General features: G+C 41.9%; 1 protein-coding gene across 50 annotated transcripts in view; it reads left to right on the forward strand.

Annotated features, from left to right (window-relative positions):
* Positions 1-19505, forward strand: part of CACNA1C (calcium voltage-gated channel subunit alpha1 C) — a 752487-nt gene that overhangs the window by 540841 nt on the left and 192141 nt on the right. For 27 of the 50 annotated variants that reach the window (XM_019464982.2, XM_053895067.1, XM_053895065.1 and 24 more), the window contains exons 7-8: positions 5483-5679; positions 16432-16535. In XM_019464982.2, the coding sequence (XP_019320527.2) occupies positions 5483-5679; positions 16432-16535 (301 nt within the window). Of the gene's footprint in view, positions 1-5482; positions 5680-16431; positions 16536-16838; positions 16943-19505 lie in introns of all 50 variants that reach the window. The other 23 variants (XM_053895064.1, XM_019464985.2, XM_019464996.2 and 20 more) reach the window with 1 other exon arrangement.

Raw genomic sequence — 19505 nt, forward strand, 5'->3', positions numbered from 1 at the left:
TGGTGAAGAGAGACAGATCTGTATGACAAAGAATGAAATGGTTATTCATATTCAGAAACCAAAATAGAGTACCAGATCTGGATGATCTCGTTTGACTGGGTGGATTGACTGGGTATTTGTTGTTTTTAGGTCACTGCTGCATAACCATAGTCCTAAAACAAACAAACAAGAAAACTATAAATCTATAATCACAGGCTTACACAATGGTTTTTACTGTTTTGATGAAGAGTTGTTTAAGAGACCATTTTTTTTTTTACTCTAGAGAGAACTTCCTAATTATTTGGGTCATAATTGTATAAAATAAGCTATCATATTAAAAAAACAGAAGCTCTTTAATATTAGAACAGATCTTGTCTTTAGCTAAAACTCATCTTTGCTTAAAGGAATACCAAATAATGCAATGAGTAGTATTTTCCCCTTGAATTCAAATCCTTCTTTTTGTTCACTTCAGTCTGTAGCCAGCCCTGAGCCAATACATTTATGTTAATTGTGTAGCTTTATTAGATCTCATTCTAAGTCCTGCTTAAGAGCTACTGTATTATGTCTAAAGTTTATGCAGTTGTATTGAAATGATTGACGACTCTTTAGACCCAAAGTCCTCAGGCAGTCACAGGGATATTGAGTGTCAAAGACCCCAAGAGTGGGTTATATGTTATGGTGTAGCTCTCACCAACAGCATACCAAGTGGAGGACAGTGAAATGATGAAACTCTGCCACAGAGCTAAAGATAGCAACCCTACCCTGCAACCAAAGGTCTGTATACAACTTACCTAAGGAACATTGCTCCCAGAACTGCCCATGGTTTCTCTCATTCTTCTGGGAAAACAGCAAAAGTATGTTTTTCACTGGTGGCAAGATCCTCTAAAGGCCTATGCTAATAAGCAACCTGGAACATTGGAAATCACTAGGCATCACTGTCAGACCTTCATTGGCCTCAACAGGCATGATAAACAAAAGAGATACAGGGTGGGATGCTCTCCTCTGTGCCACAGCTGCACAGTCTGGTGAAATAGCCACCACTGGCCTGCTAAAACTTATAGTGGCCTTCCCACTTTTAGGATAAAGACTAGAATTGGCCTCACCAATTGGGGTGGCTAATTTAGAACCATACTGTTGTCTATCCTTGATTTGCAAAAAAAAAAAAAAAAAAAAAAAGACCAGGAAAAATACTTGAGATGTCACCTGCTCACCTGCTTCCTATCAGAAGATGCATCAGATCATTTAGTGGTGGGTTTTCCCTTTACTCCACAAGTCAGAAGGGAAGTTAGCTCCCATCAGTGAAAATGAACATCAGCCTGGAGAGCCAGGATGTCAGAGGACAGATACCAAGAGAAGTGTCCCAAAGAGAGGAGCCATGCCAGCTCCATCAGGAAGGTGACCTCACTCTGTGTAGAGCCAGGCTCCCTGCTGGGAAGAGGGGCTGAGGACACGTGGCTGCAGAAGACTTTTTAATCAACACACTGCAATCCAGAGCTCATGTAGCTCCTCCTTCCTAAATCTGCCATCTGATGACAATCTAGGGACCCACTCCATTGCTCCCAAAAGAACACAATGCCACAGTCATCAGGGCCTCTTCCACCTACATAGTGACTAAAACAAATAAGAAGGAAAAAGTGTATGGAATCTGGACATATTTCATGCAGCCAAAGAGAATATCAAAAATTTGTAGTCTTTGAAGCCAGTCTTCATGTGTTTTGGAGAGTTTTGTACCACCTTTAGAATGGGTGATTTTTTTTTAATTTCAGACTTTAGATTGAATTACCATATTATTCTGCAAATTTAGATTATTCAAAAGTGCTTGTGAGCCCTTGTCATAATTTTTAATGGAATTTAAATCAAATTCTTTTTTGCACTCTAAGATTATTCTCAGATTACGAATTTTATGTGCTTGTAGATTTTAGGACACATTGGATTTTAAGCCATGTTTTCTATGAAGAAAGGTCTTGAGCTGGCCAGGTGAGCCATTATCCAGCCTCTAGGCTGCCCTTCTAGTTCCCTGTAGAGGTGGTCTCTGAAGAGGCAATTTTTCTCCAATCCCGGAGGCATCTGCAAGGCGCCTTCCTAGTTCCTCAACAGATACATCACCATATGCCGGCACCTTTTGTTTCTGGTTGTCCCATCTGTTTGATGGTACTCTGAGCCAGGCTACTCTGAATAGCTCTCCCAAGCACACTAATTACCCCTGAGACTGGCAGAGAATTGGTTGGCTCAAACCTAGAAATGAAATCACTTCCATTGTATTCACTTCTTAAAGTTGGTCCTAAAAAAGTAATTGATTTTGTCTTTGGTGATTTCTCCTTGGAACCCCTTACTGGCACTCTCCCAGGATTTCATATTCTTGTTGGTATTAACTGCATTTCTAAAATCGCTCCTAATCTTTGCCTCCATTCTTTTACCACAAACTTAATTTGGACTTTCCAGAATGACTCTACTTCTCTTCACTTCTGTTTTAAAACATAGGGCCCACATCTTTGTTTCTGTTTCCTACATCACGTTCCTCCTTTCTTCCCTGGGACTTCATGACTCTGCAGAAGAACACCAACACGTTTTCACATTCAAGCCATTTTTCCCCCACCCTCAAGTGCATGTCGCAAGGACCTGCTGATTTGTGTGTGTTCACATTTTTCAAGTGTTCCCTTTAGTGCTTTTTATAGAGACCTATTTTTACCAGATCATCATTGCTTCTTAATTGTTCTCAAATCTTTTTTATTGTTGTTCAAGATAGATTTAAAATAGCAGAATGGCGCTTGAGCCTTAAATAATCTCTCTGAATCTCAACCCTTTCTTTTTTATTAATGAGATCACTTCTCCTGATGCCATTTTCCTTTCAACATATATATTTTTTAATACCCCAAAATATGTTTTTCTTCCTTGAGGCACTCAGAACTCACTTTGGCAACCTTCACTTTTTCCTTATTTTTGTCTGTTTCAGGAAGAGAGAACACAGGGAAGGCTGTAAGATGAGCAGTCATAATACAAAGATTAATGGCATCTTTATTCACTAGAAAATAAAACAAGAGAAGAAGAAATGCAAGTTATCCCTCTGTTCTTCCGCCTTCTCTTTTCCTCCCATCTTCTATATCATTCCAACACTTATCATAGTGACTGAACACATCACGGTAGAAAGCCATCACCAGAATGGGTGAGAGCCCAACAACACGTATGATCTGTTTTTTTCTTGGTTTTCCAGCCTCTCAATTTTTTAGGTGTTTCTTGCCCACTTTTTCATGTATTCTTTAGGTTTTGGATTCACTTTTTAGTGTCCCTCTTTTTATAGCCTCTCATTATTTAAACTCACATCCAAATCTCCAAAGACTTCAAAAATTCAAAAGTCACAGAAGAGTTCTGTGACTAGAGTTCAGTTACATAAATGGAGCCCTCCTGGGAGCCAGGCCCTAGAGTCAGAAAATGGTGTAGACACTGTCATTCCCTCAAACAGTTCAGTGACCAGTGATGAAGACCTTTACAACTTGGTCATCACAGAAAGAATCACATGCAACCTGAAGCACCAGGCCAAGAATAAGCCAGGAAGCAGCACTATTCACAATAGCCCACACCTGGAAACAATCCAAATGTCCATCAGCTGGTGAATGGATAGGCGTATAATGAAATGCACTCCTTGGCAATAAAAAAGAATATACTATACTGATATATGCAACAACACAGAACACAAAAACATGCTAAGAAAGAAGATAGGCACAAAAAGCCACATATTATATGATTCTGTTTATATGAAATTTCTAGGGAGGCAAAGCTATAGAGACAGAAAGTAGATCAGTTTGCTAGGGGCTGAGGATAGGAGCAGGGATTGACTGCAAACAGGCACACAGGAATTTGGGAGTTTGATGGACATGTTTTAAAATGGATTGTGGTGATGGCTGTATAACTATATAAATTTACTAAAAATAATTGAGCTGTACATTTACATTGATGAATTGTAAGACATGTAAATTATATTTCAATAAAGCTGTTAAGGGAGAAAAAAGAAAAAAAGCCAAGACACACTCCGGCATATATTTTCAACCATACTGCTCAACTCATTTTCATAAGAACTGTCTCTTAGTTAGGATTAATATTCCTCTTCCTGTCCTCCTCTTGAGGGTGAACAGTTTCAAATTTGAAGCCACAAATTGAGAAAGACCAACCAATATTCTTCAATACAGAGGTACTAGACTTGTAATTGTTTTGATGCATATGAAACAAGATAAGACCCAGGGTGACCTGTTATCTCTAAATGAAGAACTACAAGTAAATTCTCTATCCCGGGGCATATATTTATTCACTGTCATTAACAGCAATCATTTGTTTGTTAGGACTGGAGTCTATTCTGTTTATTATTGTTACCTTCTATAAGCATGAGACAATGTCTTTAATTTTACAAACTTCTGTGAATTCCAAACTATTACCTTCCACAGCTGGGACCAACTCTCAGTATTTTGCCATAATGGGAATTCTTAGATCAGTCAAGTCTTATTTCAATTCGCCAATGACCTCCACACCAAAAATGTAAGACACATCTTAACTATTAATTTCCTAGTAGCTCTCCCTGGCATGTGGAATTGGTCCAAGCCCTGTCTATAGCCACAGTAGATATGTTATATGGTTTTCTGAAAAAACTCTGTCCATACTGAGTATTCTCCCTATTACCCACTGCCACTTTGTCCTGATTAGAGGTCAGAAAATGATTCATCTCTTCTGAAATGTATAAATTCTGGAGACAAAAGAGCAGTGCTGCAAGTCTGTAAAAGTCAGTAGTATTTGGAATCAAGGGTTATAGTAAAGATTGCTATGGTTGATACTTTCCCCCTATGGTCAGAATTTATTTTTTATCCTTTATAAAGGCTTCCACTGTAAAATGATTTGCATGCCTGGTAATGCATCATGTAACATGTAGTGGAGAAAATGTTACTGAATGGGATTTGTTGGCTAATTATGTGAAAGAGTCTTCCAGTCAATATAGCCCTCACCCTAAACTCTGATATTCCAATGGAAGTGTCCATAGAGAATTTATCACCAAAAAAAAAAAAAAAAAAAAAAAAAAAAAAAGGAAAGAAAAGAAAAGAGAGAAAGAAAAAGAAAAAGAAAAAGATCATTTTCCAGGATATTTTCCACCTGGAGTAATTGCATCATCATTATTTTTTAATTGGCCATTTGACTATGATGTCAACATGTTTCAACAGAAAGTGTGATAATAGCCTTACTGTCTTTGAAATCAATTATTGAAGTTAAAATTCAGTCTAACAATTAGTTGAAAGTACTGACCTGCTAAATCAATGACACCCTAAATGAATACCTAGTTCTATATGTTGTTTAATTTGTCTATGGGGGAACTAACGAAAACTTGTTCTGCATTATTGTTGTGGTTGTTTTGCCTATCCCATCAACCTTATCCTATCACTTTTCTCTCTGACTTCTCTCTCCTTTCTCTGCCCATCTCTCTCCATCCCTTCTGCTTCCTTCTCTTTTCCCCTGGTCATTCAAGATGTTCCAGCAGAAGATGATCCTTCCCCTTGTGCTCTGGAGACTGGCCATGGGCGGCAGTGCCAGAATGGCACTGTGTGCAAGCCTGGCTGGGACGGGCCCAAGCACGGCATCACCAACTTTGACAATTTTGCCTTCGCCATGTTGACAGTGTTCCAGTGCATCACCATGGAGGGCTGGACAGATGTGCTATACTGGGTACGTAGCTTGAGATGGGTGGAGGCAAGGAGTCCAGAAGGCTGCAAGCCTTTCTTTGACATCTCCTTTTTCCATTCCCCCCATGACTTTGTGGTCATGTACACACCTTGGTGGAATAGTTGATGAATGTCTTTGATTTCTTCCAGATCTTTCCTGAGAAACAAAGCATGAAATTTGCACCCTAATGAGTCTCTCTGTTTGCCCACCAGCCTAAGAGAAATGTCATCTCTCAGTTTGTCCTACTGTAGTGAGAAACACTGGTGTGCATCTGATGCTCTGTGAATGAGGTGGCCAAACCTAACATGAGGATTCTATTCAAGTCCCCTTCTCATTGTGGAGTTCCTTCTGTTCTTATCCTTGTCTTGCATCTGTCCCCAAAAGAGAGCTAAAGAGCACAATTATTAATTTTTAGGGCTAAAAAGTCATACTTGGTCTTCTAACAAGAAACAATTTTTATTGAATTGTATAGCATTATGGCATGCTATTATATTTCTATTTCTCATGTTAATCATACCTTATCATATTAGAATCGTCCATCAGACAAATACATTGCCATTATTTTCACTGCTAACAAAATACTCTGCTGGTTATGTGATGCATATTTATAAATACAACTTCCTAAGTGTCAACCAGTTGACAGTAAATCTTCTTCTACTTTCAAGATGCCCTTTTTATTATCCAGCAGCCAACACTACTTTGCCAACATTAAAGCTGTTAAAGTGCCAGATTTTTGCCTATGGGACAGGCAAATATACACACCATATTTGAGCTGTCTCCATTCTGGCAAAGTCAAGTCCATTATTTGTAAAAGCTCCAGAAAATATAATTCTTTATAGTATCTCCTACTTGAGCATGAGGAATGACTTGCCAGAATCCAGTGTTGTTCTCCAGCATTTGGGTGAAAAATGCTTGTTGCCAGTCTTGAAAATACCATCTCACACAGAGTTTTGCAAATAGTCAAATTTATTTGGCCATGCTGAAAACAGCCTAAGATCCTGCTTAGGGAATAGTGTCTACACACTAAAGCAGGGAAGAGGGAGAGGAAAGTGAATGCCTTCCCATTGAACAGAGCTGCCAGATAGAAAGGAACTGATGCCAAGAGAGGTGTTGACTTCTTCCTAAAATCATAAGAGTTTTGTAACAACACAGAGATGTGGTACAGGGTATTGTATCTTCTAATTTTTTCATAAGCACCATGTCCTCTCGATTCAAAACTCTTCTTCCCAGTTTCTATGTTCTAGTCAACATGCTGAAACCTTGTGTTGCTATGAAATGCGTACTTCTGCAAATGACTACTAGAAACTTGCCCAAGAGCCTTGTACCCAGCAAACATTTATTGAGCATTCCTTGCATGCCAGGGATGCTTCTAGGTATAGAATTCAGACATAAATAACATCCAGTTAAGACTGAAAAGTTCAGTCTAGAGAAATAGTAAATCTAAACTAAATAATGGTTGTACAGCTGGAGCCTGTGCTCCAATGGTATTGTTGCTATGTTGTGATACTTTGAAAAAAAGACAAAGGCCAAATCATCTCACCCTCAAATTAAAATGAAACACTGGAAAACATTTTTCCAGCCTATGCTCAATACAAAACTGGTTTGAACAATTTCTAAGAGGAAAAGAAGGAATTTAACTAATTTGAACTAAATTGAACTAATTTGCCTAAATATGCTTAGGCAAATATATTTTGTTTAGTAAAGCTGATCAAATTTCCCAAGTGGCTCTTCTACCTTGGGTAGATCCCTCTGTCTAGCCAAACATTCTTCTGCACATTGAGGTTTCTGCTATGGGCATAGAACATATGATCATATGGAACTGTGCTTTGGAGCCTCATCACTTGAGCTTCAACCCTACGCCTTAAGTTGCTATAGGAATGACTTCTGTGGCAGCAAATTGAGGGCAGAGTGGCAGTGGGTGGGTGGGTGTGGGGCTGGGGTAATAGGTATAATTTACTTTGCTGATGGCCCTGATATATTTTTGTGATCTTCCTTCATCACTCCCTCCCTCTCCCCCACCATAAGTCATTGATACCCCACCAGCCAGATGTGACCCAAAGAAATACTGTCATAATGACAGCCAGAGTGGGGAATGAGAAGAAGCACACAACTGCAACTACCAATTTTCAGCAGCTGTGTTGTGCTCTCTCCCCTGGGGTGTATGTGATAGAGCTCAAGCTGGGAACAGAGAAAGTGTCAGAGGTGAAGGAACAATCCCAGGCTCATGGGACATGCCTCTCTGATTTTCCCAGCACCTTCCCAAAAATGGCCATGTTGTGTGTGTGTGCATGTGCATGTGTGTATGTGTCTGCACACATACACACATGCACATGCACGTATGCTCCTTAAGCTGATACAACTTCATACTTGGGTATTCGTGATGGAAGCACTTCCCAGCCCAATGCTCCTGCTTTCAGATAATTTCTCTAATTGCTTTGACCTTTCCATGGCCATTTCTTCCTTTCTTCCTTCTTCCTCTCTCTCCCTCTTACTTCTTCCCCTTCAGCCTTTCTCCTCCTTGTCTCTGGCCTGTATCTCTAAACCCACAGACTCCTAAGTCTTGATGTATCTTAGTATAAAACATGGAGCTTTCTAATTCCCTCCAAGCCACTGAATGAGAAGTTCCAAAGTTAGGACGCAGTATCTGCACTTTGGAAAGGCTTTCCAGGGAATTCTGATTCCCAAGCTGAAGTCTGAAAACCCCTATAAATCTAACCTATTCAGTCTGCATGGTGCTGCTTTGATGCCACTGGATTTGAACCAGTCTAAGGAGCTATGGTTTCCATGGAAATTGGGGGAGTAGGGTCTTCCACTCAGAAAAAATGCATTTCCCTTCAAAGGCAAGGGGCAAGTCTAGAGGATGTGGGAAGGAGCAACCAAGATTTTCAAGTACAGCAACGAATGGAAACCCCAGAGCTGGGTTCATTTTGAACTATCAAACATCTAGTTAGATATACCTAGGGAGAGAATTGGCCATTAAAGCACTAAAGAAGCAATTGATTCAATCACTGGATAAAGCTTGGGATGGATGGCACCAGGAAGGTCACCAGTAGCAAATGGCAGACACCTGCTTCCTACCATGGATAATATCAAGTTTATTTCTCTTTTTCTGTGACATCCGTTATTTCATCCCATTGTTATGATTTTGAAGAGTTAGTCGACTAAAAATATAAGATCAAACTGTAATACTTGAACAGTTCCTCAGCTGTTAAAGCTATTAGCCATACATTGGGCCAAGGCCCCAACTAGGTGAATGATTTGTTGAAACATTTATTTTACCAAGTCCGCAGATGACAGGGTAAGGGGTAGGAAACACTGGGGATTTGAAAACTAAGCCAAAACTCAGTCTGAGGTGTGGTTTCTTTGGGCAATGGCTTCTTAAGCCAAAGCCTCTTCATTTACTTTCAGGACATCCACCCTCTTTAAAAATGGTGGGGAAAGGTGATCAAATAAAAAGTATCAGCCTTCTTTAGAAGCACTGAAGCACCAAAACCGAGGGAAGAATCCAATATTGTATGGCATTTACCATTGGTTTCCATTTCTATGTTCAGATTTTGTTTGCTTTTTTTTCTAACAAAATAACCCTCGCCTTCTGCATATAATTCAAAACAACTTGTCTTATATGGTTTGAGTATGTGCCTTCCTGAAGATAGAAGAGACTGTTGAATCAAGATGATCTGCAGAATTCTTAGACGTGATCAAGAACTAGGGTCAGTTTGAAATCCTGAATATTATCCCTTCCATGTTGTGGCCGAATCGCAATTAAGTAGCATAAACATCAACCAAGTGTCTGTTCAGTGCTGACTTTGTACTTGAGATAGCCGCATGCTCTTGTGAAACAGAATAACATGGCCACTTACTCGGGGTTTAGAACATCTGGAGAGGATCACATGTAAGACTCGTGGGAAAAGGAAGCAGGAGTTAGAGTAGGCATCACCCAAGAATACACATTTCTAGCTCTTTCATAATCTAGATAACTGAATAATCCTTCATCAAGAGGATTCTGTTGATCTCTGCTCACTCAGTGCCCTCCTGATCCAAGGTCCCCAAGAATATTACATACTGTGGAGCACAATAAAAGCACTCTGGTCTAGGTTTTCCTGGACTCACACCCCAGCCCACCCTACCACCAACATACTGGGATCGCTTCTTTCTGACACCACCCATTGACCCCCCACAATTGGTTTCTCCAGGATCAGTTGTTTCATTGATTCTTAAAAAATAGAAATTGGACTTAAAATAGGATTAAAAAGAATACTTAGTGAGAAATCATATAAAGAAAAGATTTTTTAGAATCACAAATAGTGTCTTCTGTAATATCTGGGTTAGTTTGGACTCAGCAGGAGAACTTGGGAACAAAATTCTAATGTTTTAACCTTTCATAAGTCAGTTGTCAGCTCCACACTTTGTCTTGTCGTCCCACTTACATGTCTGGACATGCTGGCAAGATAATTCCTACTAAACTCTCATACACACACACACACACACACACACACACACACTCAGGCAGGTTGATTCAGGCTTTACCCTATTTTTCCCCACTCAATCTTTTCTTCAAAAAGCCACCTTTTTTCACTGCAGAATATAGAAAATGAGTCTCTGAAGGCATCAAGAAAGCAGAAATGAAGCTGAGCTCTATTGATGACCTAATAGTCATTCTAAATGAAGAGCTGAGAAAAAATCCTCAAGTAACCTAGAAACAGTATCCTGGGCTCTTTAACAGGTATCAGAGTAGAGAAAGTGGTAGGTCCTACTTAAGACCCTGCAGTTCTTAACTTTTAATCTGCTTCAGTGAAAGTGCTCCCCACTTAGTGCACATGCTGCTTTAAATAAAGAATGTCATTTAGTAAACTGGTGGTTTATAAGCATATCAAAAAGAAAATTAGCATCTCTCAAAGATATTATTTATTTAATTATTTGGTTTTATTTTATTCATTTCACTGGCATTAGAGGAGTCCTTATTATTCAATAATTCCATTTAACAAACATTTATTGAGCAGGTACTGTGTTCCCAGGACTGAGTAGGGACTCGGGTAGAGAGATGGGGAGATGTTCTGCCCTCAAGGAATTTAGGATCTGATTGAAGAGCTAAGGGACACACAAAGAAACATAACTTAGCAGCACAAGACAATACACTCAGGGAGAGCAGAGAGAGTTCCACACTGGCACAGAGCACTTCAGGAAGAAAGTGGAATTTCACTGGCCTTGAGGCTCTTCCTCCTGGGAAAAGCAAGCTTTATAACATTTTGGGAGATTGGAGAGAACTGTGTTTTAGGTTCTCTCAACAGCTCAGCTCAGCTGCCCCAATGTGTCTGAAAAGCCACCTACCTAGAGGTGCAGTCACAGGCATCAAACTCAACCCCACACCTGGTGGCTGCCCAGGACAAACAAACATTTCTTCCTTTGGCTGTGAGCCAGCCTTCTCCTACACAGGTGTTCATACCTGAGGCCACCAGTCTACTCCTTACGCCCCCTAAACTTCCCCAGGATGTCAATGCATGATTCTAACTGAGTTCAGGGATTTTAATAGATCAAGGATTTAATTTTGTTGGCTTGCCTTTATGTCAGGAGGCTGTTGGTGTCTTTCCCCACATAATCCAGGCTTTTACTTGTGCCCTGAGGCATTCACAGGTTTTCCATGTACAATGATAAATAGGTGCAGGGGGTGGAAAGGAGTCAGGTAGTACCTGTTGTCTGACTTGCTACTCATTGACCTGTGGATGGGAACCCCATGTCCTCTAATGATTCTAGCAGCCATATCATCCTCTAATGATACTCTGTGGAAAGCACTGTGACTTTTATGGGTTTACACCTCCTGCCTTTGATGACAAGTGACAGACCTCTTGGCATTTGCTGAAACTACTTAGTCTTTTTAGATCCCCAGTGCCTATGCTACGAACCTGATAGGAGAAAATACCACAACTTGAAAACTCATGGAAATCAGCTAGGCTTGAGAGTAACCTTGACAGACTAGGGTCCAGGGGTTTTGTTCCTCCTATTTTTTTCTTTCTGGGAAAAAAATAAATGTTGGATTTGAAGGTCTAAGGTTGAAGTTGCCCTCAAGGAATTAAATGTTCTTTTCAAAAGGTTCTTCTGTATTTTTCATTCAGTATCACCTTTGGTGTGTCTATGGATTCTTGGAATTATTTTAATAAGGTGTGTGTTTCAGCAAAGCCTGGTGTCATCTTGTTAGTCCTTGGGCCTGAAGGCCGCAATGGCTGCTTATGGTGGACATCAAGATGTCTAAATGCATGCCTTCCTTACAAAAGTCACAAAGCTTCCTTTGTTATAGGCCTAAGAAACATATAGCTTTAATGGTTTGAGAAAACCCATCCTTTTTCACCTCTAAATAAGGGTGTCAGCAATCTGGGTCATTTTTAAAAAATATGTCTTTATTTATTCTCTCTCTTCTTAATAGCTCCATTCCAGCTGATTTAAGACATCAATCTCATCACTCCAGGCATTGCCCTACTTCAGAGACACCCAGCATTGTATGCTCTCTGCTCAGTCTGCCCCCAAAAGTAGGTGGCCTAGAATAAAGAGAAAGCAAAAGAGAAGACAAAAGGGGTGCTTTCCTCTCAGGCCTGAGCCACACAGACCAGAGAATCACCCACTGGTGGCTGCTGAGCATTGCTGCCTGAGGAAGTGATGGGGTCTTAGGAACTTGTTAATCTCCCTGTCCTCCTACCTCCTGCTCCTCACCTGCTATTCTGCATCTTAAACCTTTGAAAGAGAGAGAGACCAAACCAAAAGCATAGGACAAAAGAGAGGTAGGGATCCTGAGTCTCCTGAATATAGCCCTGGCTCTCTATGGGATATCTATAGGTCATGAAAATATCTATGAGTCATGAGGTTACCATAGGGATATCAATGGGATATCTATGGGTCATGAGGCTATTATGAGGATATCAATGAGGTATCTATGACTCTTGAGGTTATAGGATATCAGTGAGAAATCTATGGGTCATGAGGATATCAATGAGATATCTATGGGTCATGATGTTATCTACAGATCATAATGTTATGAGGCTCTCTATGAGCTATCTGGGGGCAACATGGTCTATATCTCCATCTATCTGAAGTCCTTAATGATGCTGGAAGTCACTCCCCTTGTGACACAAAGGAAAGGACACCCAATCTGAATAAGGGCCCAAGGAAATTTCCAGAGTTCATGAGTTTGTTGATTTGTGAGAGATATGTGGCCTGGGGCACTGTGTTTTCTGTGAGGTTAAGTGTGCACAAATTTAGGGGTATGAGAAACCAGTCAGGAGAGATTTAATTCCAAGGAGGTTGGTTCAGTGCCAATCAGCCCTCACTCCCACTCACCATATGCCTGGGCTCCAGAGGCAGCTCTGAGAGTGTGAACTGCAGCAAACATGCCATTGCCTTCTGGAACTACTTGTTCCCCTCTGTCCCGAGGAAGGTGAGGAGGTCTGAGATCCTGGGTGAAGCAGGAGAACTCACTCAGAACAGGCCCCTTTGGGGAAAACTCTTCTAGGATTAGCACAGAGCAATTGGTTGGTCAGAAACATGCATCCATGGGGTTGTATGCAAAGCACCATGGGTGCTTTTCTCAGGTGGGTCCACAGCTTCCATCAGCTTCCTGACCTGCCCACCCTTGCTAACTTAGGGAAGAGGAAGGGGCTCTGACTTTCATTGGCAGGACTTAATCTGAGAAAGGAAAATCTAGGACACCTGAAGTGTTCATGGCCTTGAATCCACTTTCTATAAACACCTCCTGGCAGATGCCTTCTCCTATCTCAGGGCTGTTTTCAACCCCGTCGCTTTCACTGGCACAGAACATGGTGTCTTACACATAGTAGGCACTCATGAAATACTGTTGAACCAATGTGAACTTTAATGAGACCACTGCTAAGACTAGGGAATGGCTTATTTCACGGTCCCCCATAATAAAATGTGACATACAGACACTGGGATCACATGGCCATCCTTACAATCATTATGTGGCCTGTGGTTGCCTAGCTCACTGTGGTGCCTATGCCTTTCTCCTCCCTAACTTTATGTCACCAGTCCTGCCCCTTCCTGTATGACTGCCATATTCTTTTTCTCCTCCTGGGAGTGAAGGTGGTTATAGGTCTTTCCTCTGCTGGTTACTTTCTGGTTAAAGGAGGCTCCCAGGCTCCTTGTGAAAGGGGCACAGTCTGACACACACAGACTTTACTAACCTGTCTCTTATAACAATTGCTGTTTTGCTAGATATTTTAGTATTCAGCCACTGGAAAAAGCCTCCATCCCAGAGCCTGGATGGCTTTTCAGCTGTGGGTTCTATTTTTGATAATTGCCAAGTTCCTAGGAAACCCACCATTCTGTCATAGGATCACATGGCCTCTGGGCTTCGTTCCTGCTCCAGTGCTCCTTCTGCCTTCAGTGACCCCATAGTGCAAGGTTTACCCACTCCTGCCTGGTTAGGCCCTTGCTAGCTTCTCCGAGCCTCATACAGCCACTCTTCCCTTTGAGCTTCTATAACCCTGCCTGTTTATTCCTACAACTGCATTTACCACCTCCAGTTGTAGTTGCCTTTTATTTATCTGTCCCCCATGCTAGCAAGGGCTTCCTATTTATAGCACAGTACCTGGCACATATCAAGTTCATTGATTCACTCAACATTTACTGAGTACCTGCCATGTGTAAGGCACTGTTTTCAGCACCAGTGAACAAACCAAATCAGAACTGCCTGTCCTCATGGAGCTTACATTCCGCATGGAAGACACACACATAATAAATATGTGTATATAAATGTATAAGTTATACAGTTAGAAAGTGATAAGTACTATGTGAAAAACAGCAGAGTATTTGGGAATGGGAATGCTCAAAAAATTCATGTTAAACCCAATTATGCAATGGTTGAATGGACAAATGTTGGGAACTCTTCTTTTGCTGAGTGAGTGACTCAGTTCAAACCAGTGATCCCCAAGCCCTTAACACAATTTTTGTACTCTGCACTATGGCTACATTTGGTAGATTCTTCTAACAAAAATATAGTAACCCCAGATACGTAGTATTAGATTTGAAAAGAACATATAGGAATACAACACTTCAAACCAATCCAACTAGGTAGGTCTCCCAGAACTTCTCATTCTTTTCCACTCACAGCACACAGAGAACACAGTATTTGTCCAGCATGATTAGGCACATGGATAAGGTTTCTTGGAGCCTGAGAAGCCCTGAGGGCTGAGGGCGGTACTATCCCAGCACATATGTGACTCATCTGAGGCACCTGTCTTTCGAATCACCTGGGTGACTAACATTCAGAGTTATGAGGTATACCGATTTGGGGGGAATGGCCCAGGGACCTGCAATGGTAACAATTCTTCCAGGTGATTCTGATGCTGGTGGTCTTCAGACCACACGTTCAAGAACATTGCCATGCAATAAAGCAGAGACAAATAGTGAATCACTATTTGTCGTGTCGCATCCCTGTTTTTGAAGTTGGGAGTTATGGAGAATGGTGTAAACCAGTGGTTCTCAAACTTTAGTATACGTCAGACTCACTGCAGGGCTTGTTGAAACATGGCTTTTTGGGTCCACCTGCAGAGTTTCAGGAAGGGGCCCAGGTATGTGCATTTCTAAGCAGGTGAGGGCCACACTCTGAGATCCACTAATTCATTCAGGAACCTTTTGTATTAGGAATTTGGATTCCTGTAAGGGAATTTCACAAGGGCAGAGTTGTGGTTCATTTTAGGAAGATAAGACTAAATCCTGATTGGTCTAGCCAGAAAGCATCAAAAGAAGTAAATTTGAGAAACTAAATCAGAATAAATTTCCTGTTTGACAAAAATGCTGCTCTATGACCTTGCATCATGTTCACATGTACCCTCCAGCCAGTGATGTGCTGGTAAATGTTAACCACCAATTCTTAGGAGCAAAGGGGAGAAGGGGTCTGATCGGTGTCATTTGTGCATTTCTGCCCACCATGGTCAGCTTCAGGCTACCATAGTGACATCACTGAACATGGAACTGGGAAGAGACACAGTGGCTTTCCAAAGCCTAGGGGAACAAGTTCCAGCACACCACTGCCTCCAGCTACCCCAGGGGTTTGCAGCCTTCCAGACTGTTTCCATGACCCTTGTTAGGTGTGGTCAGTCTCCAGGCTACAGGCTCTTTCCATCTAGGAAATATGGTTGCAGGACTGGAACTGTTCTCTGAATACATACTAAAACGACCATCTTTCCTGGGCCGTGGCCCATAGTGCTCGTGAAGCCCTGGACTTTTGCCTCTAAATCCTGGGCCCAGATCAGGAAAGCCCCTTAAGGAAGTTCTCTCCTTCCTCACATCCTTGAAGATTCTGGATCTCTGGCTCCATCAGTAAGAGCTGAGGCACTCCTGACACCAAGGTTAGGGTACCCCCAGAGTGCAGTGAAGGATTTAATGCCATGTAAACCCAACTGAGCTAAAACCATCCTACACTGAAGAAATCGTTTTTTCAGGTGGCCCACCTTCTTAGACAAGTGAAAACATTGAAGGAAGCTTTGTGTTCCAGAAAATAAAACAACAGAGAGAGCCAGAAAAGCCTCCTCTTGAGGCAAAGCCTGCAAAGGGCCTTTGCAGGTCAGGTCAGGGTCATGAGGAAGTATTTTGAACATCGAGGGTGACAGTGGTAACCATGGACCCTGGTTCAGCCTCACAAGTCTCCAGTTCTGTTCACACCCTTCATGCCTGCCTCCTCACTTTAACTCATTCTGCTCTCTCTTTCCTGCTCTTTTCCTGCTCTCATTCTGCTCTTCATCTTTCCAGATGCAGGACGCTATGGGCTATGAGTTACCCTGGGTGTATTTTGTCAGTCTGGTCATCTTTGGATCCTTTTTCGTTCTAAATCTGGTTCTCGGTGTGTTGAGCGGGTAAGCTTACCGTTTCTATGTACTCTTTACAATGCAGCCGAGCAAGGTCCCAGGTCCCACTATATACATCACCAGGGTCCTCGGGGATGGGATCCTAACAGGCCAGGAAAACCAGAAAAAAAAGTCCCTGTTCAACCACAGATTCTGACCCATTGGCTGGGCAGGCTATTTGGCCTCCGATTTGGACCTAGAGGATCCCCAGGTCCCGGCACTGCATGGGTCAGTGTCCAGGAGCTGGTGATGGGCACTTGGCCGTGCTCGGCTGCTGAGTGTGCCTCACTAACTATCATTCCATTCTTCCAGGTCAATGATGCCGTAGGAAGGGACTGGCCCTGGATCTATTTTGTTACACTTATCATCATAGGGTCATTTTTTGTACTTAACTTGGTTCTCGGTGTTCTTAGCGGGTAAGCAGGACCAAGGAAAAAGGTCTTGATTTTATTTATTTTATTTACTCTTTATGCTATTCCTGGCTTTATTCTTTTTTCTGGCTCTGATGAACCTGGGATAAGAGGCCACCTCAGGAGCCTTGAAGTGAATGTCCTTGGTCTGGCTGGACAGAGGATCAAATGTACAAGGATTAATCTGTTGGTTTGGGCTTCATGAGGAGATACCTAGACTCATCTGTCTCCTGCCAGCTCATGCAACCCCCTCCTACCCTCAAGTGGCTGTTCAGGTAGGCAGGATGCATCTCCTTCTACCTGAGGAGTTGCATGGTGAGACCCTTGAGTCGAAAGGGTTTGGAAGCAGGGATTGCAGGGAAGATTCACAGACTGTGCTGCTAACACATGCAACAGCCTTGCAAATAGGTACTTGCCTAATTACAGTTTGAGACAGGCTAACAGTAAAAGTTTCAGATAGCTCTTATTCAGTACTAAATGGACTGGAGTAATAAGAATTGAAAAATAAATAAACAAACAATTTTAAATAGAATATAAATAAACAAATACAAAATAAAAATAAAATTCCCTTTGATTCTAATTCATAGACTCAGTGGTCCATGTCTTGTATGTCCCTTTCTGGGTGGAAAAGGCAGTTAGCTGTTCAAAGCCATAGGTTATTTGAGAATAGAGGAGATGGAATATACTTTCCTTTAAGTTTATCTACTTGGCTACAAGTATAAAGTTTGCCTAATTTGGGCTTTCCTCTGATAAAGTTAAAAAGTGGTAGAAATAGCCTATGGTTGAGGCATCAAGCCACCTTGGGGATGGTCCCCTTGATACCACAGAGACTCACTGGGCATTTCTTCAATGTACCTTCTTCTTCACAAGTCCATGCCAGCCATGCCAAGGCCTAACACCAAAATGCTCCTGGTGACCTGCTCGTGGGTGACCCACTCTGCTGCCTTCGCTACATGGGGGTGGGGGACAATCTATTTCTGCCCTGCTCAAGACAGGTCAGCTGCTTCAAGTAGCCTTTCCTATGTCTCCAGGGACATTAATGCTGGGACAAAGTCAGGCCTGATGGGAACAATTGCATTCCATTTTTACTAAGTACATAAACTGGGAACAGCTACTTCTGTCTCCTGCCATTGCCTAATGCATTGCAGGAGCATCAGGTTTAGTCTTTGGGATTTGGTGAAGGAAAGAATCTGCTTCCACCCTCACTTCTTGCCATGGTGGGTGGCCTGTTAGAGACTTTGATGACACCATGCCTTTTGCCAAGGTAAGGCCACACAGGAAACTAGTGTCTTCCATCAGGGGAAAAAATGATGAACAGGACAGCATAAGCTGCTGATTAGCTGCCTGGAAGGTGGAAAGGTTTTGATTTCTGTGTTCCAACACAAGAAAATGCCACTGTGTTTATATGTGAATCCCCAAGGAAAGCATTAAAAAATCCAACTTCATCACTCTCACCCAAGACAAATTTGAACACCCCAGCTCTGCACTTGTTAGATGCATAATGTTTGGTGACTTCACCCTTTTAAACCATCTGAAAAATGAAGATAATAATACCAACTCATAGGTTGGTGTGATAATAGAGTGAGATCATTTGTGTAAAATACTTAGCATATAGTAAGTGCTCAATAATGGTGCTGTCATGAGAATGATTATTGTTTACTTGGTGCCTATCATAACTGGAATTATTGAATAGAATCATCAACCTTTTCCTTTTAAAGATGAGGAAAGTGCGCCCAGACGTAAGTGACTTGTGTAACATCATTATGCTTGTAAGTATCAGAACGAGGACCAGCACTCAGGCACAGCCTGGACCCCATCTTCTCATCGGTGTCTGTGGGATATACACTGAATGAACTTAAGCTGTAACACAAGCCAGAGCTCTGAACCTTTTAAAAAAATGATTCTACTTTCTTCCCCCAAAGATTAGGATCTATTCTAAGCAAGTGAAATTCTCCCCAGGAATCCAAAGTAGAGAATCAGCACTAGCCCATGAAGGCCCCTCATCAAGCAAGGTATCCACTCACAGTCATTCTTGGCTCCCCCAGGAAAGCTGTCTTCTTGGTGATATCAAAGCAGAGAAATCAAATGGCAACAGTTGCTGATGTGAGAGAAAATTTGTTTTGAAGACCATGTCTTGGCCCAACTCATTCCCATTGAGATAGTGTGTGTACAAATACCTAGACCAAACCCTGGCACATAGTAATACTTCAAATATGAGTTGATTCTGAATAGGAACACTAAGGCTTTCAGACTTCAGAATCAGCTCTTGTGTAAATTGGTCTCTGTGGAATACCTTCCCCAGCATCTGCTCCCTGACCCAGAGTGGGAGTCTGCTCCTCACAGCTCCAAAACTGCTGAGGGAGAATCTCCCAAGTCTTCCTGGGCCACTGGGCACATCCTCTGCCTAGTCAAAGAAGTGTCTGTGGAAAGGCATCTCCCCTTCTTGGTTTAAGGAGGCCTCCTAATCAGTCAAAAGGGCTGGCCACTCTGAATGGGTGGCCCTGAGTCCACTCAATGACAAAACCTGGAATCAGGCTCTTACTGGCTGACCACATGGTGGCAGTGGTTT

This window comes from Panthera pardus, unplaced genomic scaffold, assembly GCF_024362965.1.
Source record: "Panthera pardus isolate Hobbes unplaced genomic scaffold, ASM2436296v1 HiC_scaffold_6, whole genome shotgun sequence".
Taxonomy (NCBI): Eukaryota; Metazoa; Chordata; class Mammalia; order Carnivora; family Felidae; genus Panthera; species Panthera pardus.